Genomic DNA, 14,724 nt, shown 5'->3' with positions numbered 1-14,724 from the left:
TTCCACTGCTCGGGATTTCTGTGCTTTTCTCGCCTCCTCCTGTCCATCTTCAGTAGTTCAGCTTTATTCTGACACTCGCTGCGTTTTCTTGGCGTCGCCCTTGCCACCCCACAAGCACAGAGAATATGTGGAAAGAGAAGCGAAGGCAGTAAACAAAAGGATAAAAAGGCAGAGGAAGAAGAAAAGCAACATTATTAATGCCACAGGAGAGGGAAACAATATTAAAAAAATGGCAGGATAAAAATCAGATTGTAAAGTGAGAAGAAACAATTCAAAATGAAGAGAAGAGAAACAAGACTAAATGGATTAGAAAATGCAATTACAGAATGATTTTATTCTGAAAAAAGAACTGAAATGGAAATGGGAACTGGGAAATCCTTAGGAGAGGTTCAACCACAAATAAAGTTGTGGGGAATGCTGGGAGCAATTCCAAAATTCAGAGGGAGAGGAAGAGAGAGAGGGGCAAACTAATGCCAAAAAAGTTGATGGAGGAAAATGCCCGCCTCACCCCCCCAACCAACCCCAAACCAGAGGTCGCGCTTATAATCCTTAGCCAAAATCCATCACTTCACCTTTCTGTTTTTCACTCGACACTCTTGGTTACTTTCCCTTTTTTCTTCATCTATCTTCGAGTTTTCTTTTCTGCCCATCACTTGCCTAAGGTTTCCTAAATTTGCTGCCAGAGCTTTATAGGGTGTGTATGAGAGGGAGGGAGGGAGACAGGGAGGGAGACAGAGAGAGAGAGACAGAGAGGGAGAGGGTGATGCTACTCCATTTGGTGCATACTTAATAATGTACAATTCTGGCCATTCACGTAATCAGGAGCATGACACACAGTCTGTCCCACTCTGATACCAGCTCCTCCGTCACCCACACACAGTACGCCCCACTCTCAGATACCAGCTCCTCCATCACCCCCACATACAGTCTGTCCCACTCTCAGAGTACCCAAGTACCTGTACCCATGGTGTTGGTATGCACCACCTGTACTCACTCATGTGCACAGTGGTTGCTGGTTGAGTAAATACAATGACACATATTCTGTACATGAGAATGGCACTTGCACCAGACACGACATTCATGTGACAAAAAGTATGGATCAGAAAACACCTCATCACTCAGGATGATTAACTTGACTCATCACTACACTTCAAGGCATTCCAGTTCTGTGATCGGCAGGAACTGAAGATCGATGAGTGTTATGTAGTGTTGAGCATGGAATGAGTCTGACACTGGAAATATTGGTCTTGCTTCACAACTGGGCACTTTTCTAATTAAAAAGGAAGACTTTGACTCTCACTTACAGGGAAGAGAAATAGTCTCTCAACGAAGTGGGAGCTGAAACTTGAAGTTCTGATCTCAATAGTTGTATCTTTTTGCCACAACTAGAAAAAAAATTGGCAGTCTCAGTTGAACTAAATTGCAATGTCCTCATGCACAACCCATCCCATTGGTAGACCCTTGACTGACCTTTTGGGTTGGGGGATGCAGAAAGGGGGGCAAGAAAGTCTTTTGTGCACATTCATAGCTTCTCCCATATCCTGTGTCCAGCCCATTGCCTCTTACTGCCAAGCACCTGGACCTCCAATTTGTGCAAAAATACTTTGTTTACATACATGCCTCACTGATGCTTAAATAAACAACGTTGCTCTGCAAAGACTCTTCACCACATGTTCGTGAATCACATGAACTGGGTTTACCATCTTGCAATCAACACTGCTGCCAACACTTTTTGCCAGCTAACTCTTGCCAACATGAAGCCTTTTTCAATGGAATCACCAAAGTTGCATTCAACACAATTAATGGTCTCAAATCTTTTACCCAAATGGCTAAAATTATTTACATTCCTCATAACACATGCACGCCATTTAAAATTTCAAACATTGTTCTTTAAAACATACCTATAAAACAATGACACTTTGCAACATTTTCACACATTAATTATATCTCTATTTTAATTATTGCTCCTCACTTTTGAGCTCTTCTCCCTATTTGCACCAAGTCCCATTCACCCATCACCCCTCTGCTCGCTAATCTACATTGGCTCCATTTTGAAATTCTCATCCTTGTGTTCAAATCGCTCCCTGGCCTGCACCTTCTTATTTCTGCAACCTCCGCCAGCCCAACAACCCTCTGAGAACTCTGCATTCCTTCAATTCTGGCCTTTTGTTCATCTTCCCCCACTTCCTTCATCCTTCCAATTGGTGGTTGTGCCTCCAGCTGTCTAGTCCCTAAGCTCTGGAATTCTCTCCCTAAACCTCTTTGCCTCTCTACCGCTCTCTCCTCCTTTAAGATGCTCCTTAAAACCTACCTCTGTGACCAATCTTTTGGTCACCTGTCCTAATATCTCCTTTGCTTCCGTGTCAATTTTTGTCAGATTATGTTCCTGTGAAGTGCCTTGGGACGTTTTACCACGTTAAAGGTGCTATATAAATGCAAGTTGTTGTTGAACTGTAACCTTCACTGCTTGAATGTATGACTGATAACATTATGCTAATCACTGGAAGGTAATGAAAAAGATAAAAATATTTCTGCAGAGCCTATTTTCTTCCACTTGATAATTCACATCAATAATTCACTGATCAAATAGTATATTTTGGAATATACTACCCCATTTTAAAAATGCCACAAATTGATGAACTAACACTCGAGTATGCCAATATTTGCACAGAAAAGTTTAAAAACCAGTGATCTAGTGTAACGCAGCCTTTCCTTAATTGGGACCAAGTAGCCAGAGTTTCAGAGCTGGGTTATTCCAGGGACTCAGCTTCGTGACATGACAATGCAGCCTTTTCACTAACTGAGGTGACAAGAAAAAGACAGCAAGATGTACTTCACCACACAACTCTACCTGCTTCTAGCGAGTGGGCATTTTTTGGAAGGGTGGGGGGGGGGGGGGGGGGGGAAGAAAGACAGACGGAAAGAGAGCGCATATTTAAAAAAATGCTGAGGTTAGTTTTGCAGCTATTTCATGCTTTTCCATTTGATTAGGTAACTGTTTTTTGGTCCAGTGTGTTTTTTCTTCTATCCCCTCCCCTCCCATTAAAAAGCATCAGCATTTCCAGGATTTAACACTCCCTGATAGAAGGTTTTATACAACAAATATGGTTATAAAAAATGAACATACATATCATAAATCTTTTGCAAAGGGAGAAATACACGACAGAATGTCTATTGCGAAATGACCATCACGGATTGTTAGAATCCATAGCCTCAGATTTGGAAGAGGCAGGGTGAAAAGACAATTTAGATTGAATTACTTTACAAAGGTGGCGAAAGGGTTGGAATGGACTGTCTAGGAAGGCAGTGGAAGCTGATTCAAATTTTCTGAAGGCCAGTTCGATAAGTGCCTGGAGAAAGATTTGTTTGAGGGGTATGAGAGGTATCATGGGATACATTTCCGAGATATTGGAACCAACCAAGTAGTCTTTGCCAGTCGCGTACATTCCTGTTCCCTGAGAATAATCAGTGTATTTAAAACTTTTGTAACTTTCACCAGATTTTTGTATTTATTCCAAAAAAATTGGGATACAATTAGTAAAATGTGAGGGCCAAGATCTTTATGGAGCTCCCATACTGCTTTTGGCACCAGGAAAGTAGCGAGATGATGGATGGAAGCTTTTTTTTAAAAAAAAACAAGGCTCATTCAGTCCCTCAAACCCTTGTTCTATTGGTGTACAAGGCAATAATGGATTGCGGAATGCTAATATTCTGGGATCTCCCGCGGATCACAGCTGTAAGAATAGAGCCCAGTGCAGCCCTTCAATTTACCTGAGGAGTTCAAACCATGTGTGTCATTAGCTCTTTGTAGTTGATTTTTAATGTTCTTCTCTTTGTGAAGTCTCCCTGCACTACATTCATTCCCCAGCTCAGAGGATGGGCTGACAATCTTCTCCAAGGCCTCCATCACCAACACCACTCTATATCCTACCGCGGCGGTGATCCGTGGCGAGATTTTGTCCTTTCGCGGGGAAATGCTGGGCAAAGATGAGGTCAACAGTTCACTGTGTGGGGAACGACAGGACTGAACCCACAGCATACCACCTCCATGGTGATGTGCCCTGAAGCTCCAAGACGCTATGCCATCCCCTTGTCAGTAATATTTCCAATAACATTACCTGTGCTGGACGTGCTCATTTTGCATGACCATGTATTATTTGTACATGGGAGCTCGCCTGGGTATTTTCTTCTCTCACCAGAAACAATATGAACGCAAGTGAGTGGGGAATGGGGCAACAAACCCACGTCCTACGACTCAGTGAAACATCATACGGGAGTATCTGAAATGCTAATAACCACCATCATTGCACAGACAATATAAAATCTTAGCAGCATTAATACTGTCCTGGAATAAGACATTGGATAGTGGCCAGGGGTAATATAAGCTCCTTTGGAATCAACAAGCTATGAAGAACTGAATAGCCTCCCTCATTTTGTTCCTATCTTGTGATCCAGTCACTGTATTTATACAGTATTCTCTTGAATGCACCTAATTCCTCAAAAAATAAATAAAAATCGTCTTCATTTATACATGTAAAAATATAATCTCTGTGGTTTCCATTTTCACCTGTAGTTCAAACAGTGCTCTGGAGGTTTGTTTGTTGTGATACTGTTTCTATGTTGTGACCAGTGTTAGGGGAAAGCACATGTGTTTCTTTGATAAATTTCTTCGGTATTTCGCACAATGATACAATAATTATATGATAAGCAAGACTATTTTTTTAGCACTTTCAGGATAACTGAACAATTTTAACCTTATTTTTAAGGCCTGTATTTTGTGGCACAGCACGTGATAAGAATGCAGCTTTTCTATTGACTGTCTCCCTAGGTGTGGTCTAATTATAGAAGTGATTTTGCACACCTGTGTTTTCTTGGGCACGAGTTGCAAACACTGAAGCTCATTACTGCTATTAGCATTCCAATTATAATTACTATTTGAAATAATCTGAATTTAGTGTTTAGATCTCTGTGAATCTATTTTTTTTAAAAAAAGGAACAGTCACAATCTAGTGGGACATTCCTAATCGATTCACTCTAAATTCCAGCTACAAGCAAAGCTGAGATAAGAAAAGTAAGTTTTTGCCACTCTCAAAGCACTACTTTACACGGAAACTCCTGTTAACATACTAGTACATAGCCCAGTGCTCTGATGTCACAATGTTGGAGATCATGAGTCTCGTAGATGTCAAAAACAAAACACAGATGTCAACCACTTCCTCTTGTTTGGGGAGGAAAGCAACAATTCAGCTTCTTGGAAAAAAAAGAGTCAACATGTCAATGTGACCTTAATGCAAGTTAGCAGCCTGCTTATAAACAGCTCCACAACAGTGCATGAAATCTGTCAGCCTGTTGTACTAACAGGGCTGGTGAGCACAAAATATGAGAATCTGTACTATTCATACACACTCACACACACACCTTCTGGTAGTAATGCAGACTGACCGTTTACCTTGTTAACCTACCATCGATCTTTACCTCTATATCTGTTATGAGATATTCAAAGTCTCACATCTGTGCACACTTCCCGTCATTCTAAATTCCCATGTCCATATTTATAATGGACAATGACTGTGCAACTTATCATACTGTAATTACACACACTGTCCAGTGGAGGCGCTGCAATGCCACCACTGGTGGGAGGGTGCAATTACAGCTTGACAAGTTTACGTAGGTAGTTTCCAGGATAAATGTGGACAAAGGAATTCGAAATGGAACTATAAAAGGACACAATTTGTGACTTTAAAAAGGGGACTGAATTACGTCTGGATGCCTGAGTCTCTAACCCTGCTTCATTTGAAGGCTACATTTGGTCTTGGCTCCTCTGTGTGCAATGTCACAGATCAGCTATAATATATCAAAAATCTTATGATTACATACACTTATCATCAACTTCTTCCATTATAAATTCTTATGCCCACATTTATAATGGAATCTGATGTAAACTCGTCATGCTGTAAAAGCACCCTCCTGCCAGTGGTGGCATCATCGCACCCCCACTGGCAGGAGGGTGTAACGACAGCATGACAAGCTTACATCCACAGCTGCCATTATCAGTGTGCACAAAGAAATCTCAAGGGTGAACTTACCCTGTTAGCAGCTTGTGTGGCGGAAAAGGACATGCAGTTCGTGTGGTTATATTTACTACCATCAGCGTAGCTGACATGACACAACGTCAAACGTGCGTTGCTGGTTTGTTTGGAGGGGTTGACAGGTCATTCCACCCAAGGGCAGACCAATAGTGACAGACCCAATGGTAAATGACAGAGGTTGCAGGCATTTAGCTTTGCCTTCACTGTAACGTTTTGTTGGAAGTACCCAGTACCGAAAGTGGGGCTTCTTATCGAAATATGAGTTTGCTGTCAGAGGCGAGCCTGTCATACAAAGGGGGCAGTGTTACCAATAGTTTTACTGGGTTAAACCCTAACCAACCCTGTGCAAATTGACAAAAACTGCAATGTGATGTGTTACTGGCATAACCTTCAATTCCATTTGAAGTTTTACATTGTAACGCTTGTTCACTTTCTTTTTAGGTCATCCTTGTCTCATTAATTAGGCATATAAACATTGACCTTAGAGTGGCAGTGTTTTGTTTTGGTGAGGATCTTACAAGGTAGCAAAAATTGCGCAGGTGCCTTGGAACTTTTTACTATGTTAAAGACGCTATATAAATGCAAGTTGTTGTTGTTGTCATTCCAGTTTGAAATGTGGAGGAACAGATTGATGTTATCTGGGGTCGAATGTACATTAAAATGTATACTCCGCTCCACTTCATTTGCGGTATCAAGTACTGGCATAGTCTACTATCTTCAGAATGGCATTTGTTGAACATTCTCAATAAAGTTAAGTCATGTCGTTTATCCTTCCATTTCTTCAGCTTCCACGATCCAAACTATGTTTGGCCCTCCCCGTAATTTAAACCTTTTTGCTGCTACTTTCCTGTTATTGTGACATTTGTGCATTCAAACCATTTTTCTCCACAGCAGCTTATCTGATCCTGCCCTAGCAAAGTGTACTTCTATCATTACCCAAGTGAAGGTAGTGAGAGAAATGACTGAGGGGGTACAAGAAACACAGGACCACATGATGTTTTCTAGACTTTGGGAATAATCTGATAAACTTCAATGGTCTTTTCTGATCCTGTACATGAGGTTCTCATGTAAGCGAAGCAAGTGGGAAAAGTGCAAGACGCTTTGGTTTTTACCCCCTTACCCCTAATATTCTCCCCAACCCCTGACCACCTTTGGGAAAATATTTCCATCAAGTGTCTGCCTGACAGCAAAATGAGACCTTAACTTGATGTGGGAAATAGCGCCCCTCTTTTTACAGATTAATTAACGTAGATTATGGAGGAAGATGTTCAAACTGCTCAAACCAGGACTTCAAAAACACTTAAAAAAAAATATCCTCCTTCAATATTCAAAAAGCACAAGGAATGAAAAAGAAAACAGGAGTGTGTGTTTCGAACTTCATGACAGGAAATAATATGACCGAAATTCCGGAGGGACCATGTGTGTTTGGCAGCCCCCTTTTTTGATGTGTTCTATTTTAAACTACTCGCATGAAAATACTGACCTTTTAATTTATACTTTGGTCTAGTTTACAGAACTTATTTAGATAGTACATCTGCCATAGTTTTTTCCAATAGTGATACATTTGATTATTTTATATAAATACAAGTTTGATAAAAACAGAAAATGCTGGAAACACTCAGTGGATCACCAGCAGGATGAACTATCAGTTTCCAGCATTTTCTGTTTTTATTTCTGATTTCCAACATCTGCAGTAATTTACTTTTGCAATTATTTAATGTTCACATCGTCAGGACATCACAAAGTGCTACACAGTAAATTAAAAGTAGTTACTGTTGTTTTGTTGGCAAATGTGGCAGCCAATTTGGGCACCCTCAAAGTCCAAAAATAGCAAATGAGATACATGACCAATTATTCTGATGTGATAGTGTTGGTTGACAGATGAATGTTGGCCAGGACACCAGAATTTTCTGTTGTTCTTTGGTTAGTGCCATGGGGTCTTTTGAGTCTGCCTGAACAAGAAGACGAGACCTCAGCTTAACACCTCATTCAAAAAAGATTGCTCCTCTGACAATGTAACACTCCCTCAGTACTGTACTGAAGTGTCAACCTGGATTGAATGCTTAAACCCTGGAATGGGGCTTGGACACAAAGACTTCTAACTCAAGAGGTGAGGGCACCATCAAGGAGCAAAGCTGAAGCCCCGCTGCTTTATTGCATCATATTATAGGATGTAAGCTATTTTTATACTTGTGCTGTTTTAGTCACAAAAACTGGGTCTATGATTCCATCACCATGATAACAGAGTTGAGTTTAGTAGTATAAACACAGGGAGCTGACTCATAAACAATGCTCTCCAAAGTAAATGAGTGCTGCTATACAAGCAGTTTAAAAAATGTTTTTGCTGCCAAGAATCTCGGACTCTCTGATTCTGATATATTACACGTTGGGGAGATGAAGTAATCAGTTAATGTCTTAGTAGCCTGCAATCTACTCCTGGTCTAATCATACTACACAATCCTCTTCCTGTTGCTCAACTCCTAGTGCATCTTACTTTACAATCATTGAGCAGCATATATATTTGCAGCAATTTGAAAGCTATTTTTGTGCTATATATAAACCTACCTGAAGAAGGTGAATCCTTGCACACAGTTGTTTGGGATGGTGGGCGACTTCCACTGAACAAGTAGCCTGAATCTGTTAATGAACATCAAGATAAACTTTAGTCTCAAACCATTGGGATTCATCTGAAATATTCATCACTTCTGGCTGCTTAAAATAATATTTAAATATTGCTGTTAAAAAAAAAACTTGGAAATAATTAAGAGGCGATAATAAAATTAACTGTTCTGAAGTTCAGATGGCCACAGTAATCTGCATCAATTATATACATGTTCATCTGAAAGTTCACAAAAGCACACAGTATGCTGACAGACAAAAAGATAGATATGTGCACCAATCCTCTAGTTTTGTCAAGTTAGCATGCTGGTACATGAAGGGTGCATGCTTGATGAGAGTGGCGAATAGGGCAATTTATCCAACAAATAATGAGGTCCAGAATAACTCAAGCATGAGAGCAATACACGCTGTTTAAGTACTGCTCATGAGAAATAAAACTGAGACAGTTTACCAGTGAGAATTCAGTTTATGCCACAGTACAATATATTAGAGGACATTTTATTACTGTATGGATTACATTTTAATCTGCATTAATTTATATAGCACTTTTTCAACTCCTCAGGAACCTGCCTCAGGCAAGACTGCTACTACCCGAGGCAATCTAACACTTAAGGCACAGAATGCTTCAGATGCTTTTAATCTCGCCAAAAGATTGTTGTACGCATCTTGTAAATCTTAGAAGGAATTAAAGCCAGAAATTATGCCGAGGTATAGTCTGCATCATCATCTATTTTACAAAATACGCTCACCCCCCCCCCCCCACCCCCTCTCCATAAAATAGCAGATTCTGCTGAAAAATAGAAAGGATTCCTTTCGGTATTTTTAAAAAATTCGTTCATGGGATGTGGGCGCGCTGGCGAGGCCGGCATTTATTGCCCATCCCTAATTGCCCTTCAGAAGGTGGTGGTGAGCCGCCTCTTGAACCGCTGCAGTCCGTGTGGTGACGGTTCTCCCACAGTGCTGTTAGGAAGGGAGTTACAGGATTTTGACCCAGCGACGATGAAGGAACGGCGATATATTTCCACCTTCAAAGTTGCAGAGCTAGAGCAGAGAATTAAGGAGTATCCCAACTCTGACAAAAGACATTGCACATTAATCGAAGTGGAGGAGAGTCACAATTGAAACAAAACTGGTGAAAATGTAAACTCGCTCTTTTGCGGTACTGACCAGTGTGATTTCTTAACTAATCTTACACGTGCCTGTCATAATCAAACAATTCTAACCTAGATAGAAATAAAAGCAGAATGCCACAAATACTTAGCCGCTCCATCAGCACCTGAAAGAGAAAAGACAGGTCAACACTTCGGGCTCAACCTTTGTGAAAACTGGGAAACTTCTGATAAAGAACCTCCACCTGGAACATTAACCTGTCTCTTCTCTTTCAGATAGTGACAGACTTGCTGCGTATTTCCAGCATTCACAGTTTCATTTTCAATCTAGAAAGTGCAACTGATTCTGCAGTTAGTAAAACAATAAAAGTAATATTTACTTAAACAGTCTACTCTTAATTCAAAGTCGCTTAATTCAAAACATTTTTAATGTACTAAATTCCCTCTTTGTACGCTATTAACATTTTGTAATTTAAATTATTGGATAATTCAAATTTTTGAAACTCACAACAAATGACTGGATTGTCAGTAGACTGTAGATGTGGTCTCATTCCACCATTAAACAATACCTGGAATACCCTCAGACTGAATCGTGTCTGAATGTTGTCGATATTAATGGAAAAACGGAACACTGTCTGCCTACAGTGCCTACAATAAAATCTATTCTACATCCTTTTGATCTGTATTGCATCTTACAGATCACTTCAAAGAGGTATATAAATCAAGTGAGGTGATAAAAGGAAGTTTTCTTTTCTCGTTGTGTTGCAGCATACGGTCAAGTAACTGTAGGATAAACTGAAGAGTATTTCCAAAAATGACTACATCAAACATTTGATATAATAGAACCATTCGCATTGTTCTGAGTAACACCACATTTCCCCTGGAATTAAAGCAAAGCATTTTTGACATTCCTTGCCACGATGGCTTGCTCATGTTCCTTTCAGGTGTTGGGAGCTGCTGGCGGAAAACTGAATGTGGCTGGTAATCCGCAGGAACCTTCATGCTGTCACAAAACAGGGGGAACAATGATCCCCAACACCTGCAGGTCAGAGGTCAAGGAGTCAATCTCTAAAGCATCCAGAGTTGAATGTTAGGACTAATAAGAGCGCTGGATGTGTCAAACTGGTGCGATTCTGTGGCCGTTTCTTCATGTGCAGGTGTGAGCTGAGTCTTGGTGTTGAATGTAGCACTAGGACCTTTGGCCTCGTTTTTCCAAAACTCTTAAAACAGATTTATCTCTTTCCTCACATAGTCAGTGAACCCTGCTGCCCCACACACATAGGAAGTAGTTAAAGGCAGAGAATACATTACTAGAGAAAAATATGTGAATGATGAACATTTAAACTTGGCTTGAGATGGTAATGGTTAAAAAAAAAATCTCAAAAGGTTTCTGACGTTTAACATAAGTAGTCCTGCGTTTGAAAACTACTTAAAATATATGTTGGAGCAGGTGATCATCATCAATATGGACTGAATGTTTCATCCTACTTTTAGATAGGAGGGGAGGATATTTTGACTCCACTTTTGAACAACAAACAACAGCTGTTTTTTTAAAAATTAATTCATTATCTCCAAATAGTAAAAATCTGATTAACTAAGCTCATTCACATAATCCCCTTTGAGGCTAACCAACTTCACCAGAGATCTGTATCCAACATAGACTTTCACTGACAAAAATAAATGTTTCACCAGATTACTTGCACTACTTTTGCGAACTGGTTCATTTCTACTTAAACTTAGTCGTGCGACACATGATCATCACCAGAATCCCAATGAGCAAACACATTTGCCAGTGACAGGTTTCATAGCCGGTGCTGCAGACTCCAACTGGAGTTAGACAGATGTGGAGCTAAAGACAAATGGAAATGTGAAGTTGAGCTGATTTAAAGGTAAGTGGAAAATCTATTCTTCTGTGTAAGTAAGTTTTAAAAATAAACTATTAAAAAAAAGATTGACGAACAAAATTTGATTTTGGATGGGGAGGGGGTGGGGGATGAAAAGGAAGGGAAGATTTATCCATTTATCCAAATTATTGTTTTTTGATATTATCCTACTGGACTAGCAGAGGGAAAGCCATTTTCACCATGGGGAAGGGGTGGTGTTGGGGACGTTGAGGGAAATTTAGAAATGTAAGAGCTTCTACAAGTATGTAAAAAGGAAGAGAGTAGCAAAAGTAAATGTTGGTCCCTGAGAGGCTGAGACAGGAGAAATTATAATGGGGAATCAGGAAATGGCAGATGTGTTAAACAAATATTTTGTATCTGTCTTCACAGTAAAAGACACAAAAAGCATACCAAAGATATTGGGGAACCAAGGGGTAAATGAGAGTGAGGAACTTAAAACAATTAATATCACTAGAGAAAAAGTACTGCACAAACTAATGGGACTAAAAGTCGACAAATCTGCTGGGCCTGATGGCCGACATCTGAGGGTTCTAAAAGAGGTGGCTGCTGAGATAGCGGAGGTGGATGCATTGGTTATGATCTTCCAAAATTCTCTAGATTCTGGAATGGTCCCAGTGGATTGGAAGGTAGCAAATGTAACCCCGCTATTCAGGAATGGAGGGAGAGAGAAAACAGGGAACTACAGGCCGTGATCAGTCATCGGGAAAATGCTGGAATCCATTATTAAGGAAGTGGTAACTGCACTTAGAAAATCATGATATGATTAGGCAGAGTCAACATGGTTTTATGAAAGGAAAATCACGTTTGACAAATTTATCAGAGTTTTTTTGAGGATGTAACTAGCAGGATAGATAAAGGGGAACCAATGGATGTAGTATATTTGGATTTTCAAAAAGGCATTTGATAAGGTGCCACATAAAAGGTTGTTACACAAGGTAAGGGCTTATGGGGTTGGATGTAATATATTAACATGGATAGAGGATTGGTTAAAGGACAGAAAAGAGACTAGGGATAAACGGGTCATTCTCAGGTTGGCAGGCTGTAACTAGTGGGGTGCCACAAAGATCGGTGCTTGGGCCTCAGCTATTTACAAACAATATTAATGACTTAGATGAAGGGACCACGTGTAATGCATCCAAGTTTGCTGATGATACAAAGCTAGGAGGACACAAAGAGTCTGCAAAGGGTTATAGATAGATTAAGTGAGTGAGCAAGAAGGTGGCAGGTGGAGTATAACGTGGGGAAATGTGAGTTTATGCACTTTGGTAGGAAGAATAGAAAAACAGAATATTTTTTAAATGGTGAGAAACTATTAAATGTTGGTGTTCAGAGAGATTTGGGTGACCTCGTAGAAGGAACACAAAAAGTTAGTATGCAGGTACAGCAGGCAATTAGGAAAGCAAATGTCATGCTGGCCATTGTTGCAAGGGGGTTGGATTACAAGATTAAGGAAGTCTTACTACAGTTGTACAGGGCTTCAGTGAGACCTCACCTGGAGTACAGTGTACAGTTTTGGTCTCCTTATTTAAGGAAGGATATACTTGCCTTGGAGGTGGTCCAACGAAGGTTCACCAGATTAATTCCTGGGATGAGAGGGTTGTCCTATGAGGAGAGGTTGAGTAGAATGGGCCTATTCTCTCTGGAGTTTAGAAGAATGAGAGGTGATCTCATTGAAACATATAAGATTCTGAGGGGGTTTGACAGGGTAGATGCTGAGAGATTGCTTCCCCTGGCTAGAGAGTCTAGACTAGGGGGCATAGTCGCAGGATATGGGGTCGGCCATTCAAGACTGAGATGAGGAGGAATTTCTTCACGCAAAGGGTTGTGAATCTTTGGAATTCTGTATCCCAGAGGGCTGTGAATGCTGAGTCATTGAATATATTCAAGGCTGAGATAGATAGATTTTTGGACTCTAGGGGAATCAAGGGATATGGGGATCGGGCAGGATAGTGGAGTTGAGGTTGAAGATTAACCATGATCTGATTGAATGGCAGAGCAGGCTCGAGGGGCTGTATGCTCCACTCCTGCTCCTATTTCTTATGCTCTTATGTTAAATTTGCATCAGAGCTAAATAATTTGAGAACACTCAGATTCTTGAAGATAAAGCAAAGAAAAGTAGCACGACATTAGATCAGATGTCAGACCACTATGAAACACTTTCCCCGTCAACATCAAAAAGCGCTTCGACAGAAAAGCTGGCCTCTGCTTCCTGGAGACCCAGAGCTCAAATACCATCATACAAGTCCAGCTGCATGGTGAATAGGATACAAAAAGAATAAGTTATTTGACCATTCTTTTTACACGGCCATTGTTTCCCTTTCAACTGAGGAGCCACGAGGGAAGATGATCTTTTCAAATCAGACAGACAGCAATTTTTGCTAACCTCCTCTGAGAAAAGCGGGCACATGTTTCACCTGCCTATTTGTGTTATATTGATCAGAGCTGTGTCAACAGCTTTTGTTTTTCAACTCTCTCCTCCATTTATCACCATCGGTACTGACAGGCCTTCAAGAAAATAGGGGCTACAACCTACTGTAGCCTGCCAACCAAATTTAAACTCATGCAAGACTGGCTGTCAGCCCCAAATCATAAATCTTTTGAGGGTCAACGCCATGTCTTCAACAGCCGCCCGTATGCCAAATTTATCAAGCAAAATTGGTCTCTTCACTACTCTGTCCCCTGGAATGGGTTATTGCATACGTAAGGTATGTCCTTCAGTTGAAAAACCAAAAGAGTATTTCACCAACTGCATCTGTACATCCCTCAAGTTCATTCTTCAAGTGTAAAGAGAGGCAAGCTTTCAACAATATTTTTTACTCAAAAAAAACTTAAAACAGTTCTATGTTTTGAACAAAAGTTCATTACTAGAATGTGAAGCTCTGTTCGGTGTTTGGAAGCTTTTGTTTTAAAAAACCAGAAACTTTCTTTCACAACACGGCCAGTCTTTTCTTATGGACTGTCAGGAAAAACACAGATGCCCTTACAACAGCCAGTTTCAGCGTT

General features: G+C 40.4%; 1 protein-coding gene across 1 annotated transcript in view; it reads right to left on the bottom strand.

The window, feature by feature from the left end:
- Window positions 1–18: 18 nt before the first annotated feature.
- tmem201 (transmembrane protein 201) overlaps window positions 19–14,724 on the bottom strand; it is a 128,722-nt gene continuing 114,016 nt past the window's right edge. Inside the window, exons 8-9 of the mRNA XM_067970337.1 lie at window positions 8,655–8,726; window positions 19–99 (exon numbers count right to left, since the gene is read on the bottom strand). Coding sequence (XP_067826438.1) covers window positions 50–99; window positions 8,655–8,726 — 122 coding nt within the window. The 3' untranslated portion in view covers window positions 19–49. The remainder of the gene's footprint in view (window positions 100–8,654; window positions 8,727–14,724) is intronic.

Source organism: Heptranchias perlo, chromosome 32 (genome assembly GCF_035084215.1).
Source record: "Heptranchias perlo isolate sHepPer1 chromosome 32, sHepPer1.hap1, whole genome shotgun sequence".
NCBI classification, from domain to species: domain Eukaryota; kingdom Metazoa; phylum Chordata; class Chondrichthyes; order Hexanchiformes; family Hexanchidae; genus Heptranchias; species Heptranchias perlo.
This window is presented reverse-complemented; position numbering and strand designations above follow the sequence as displayed.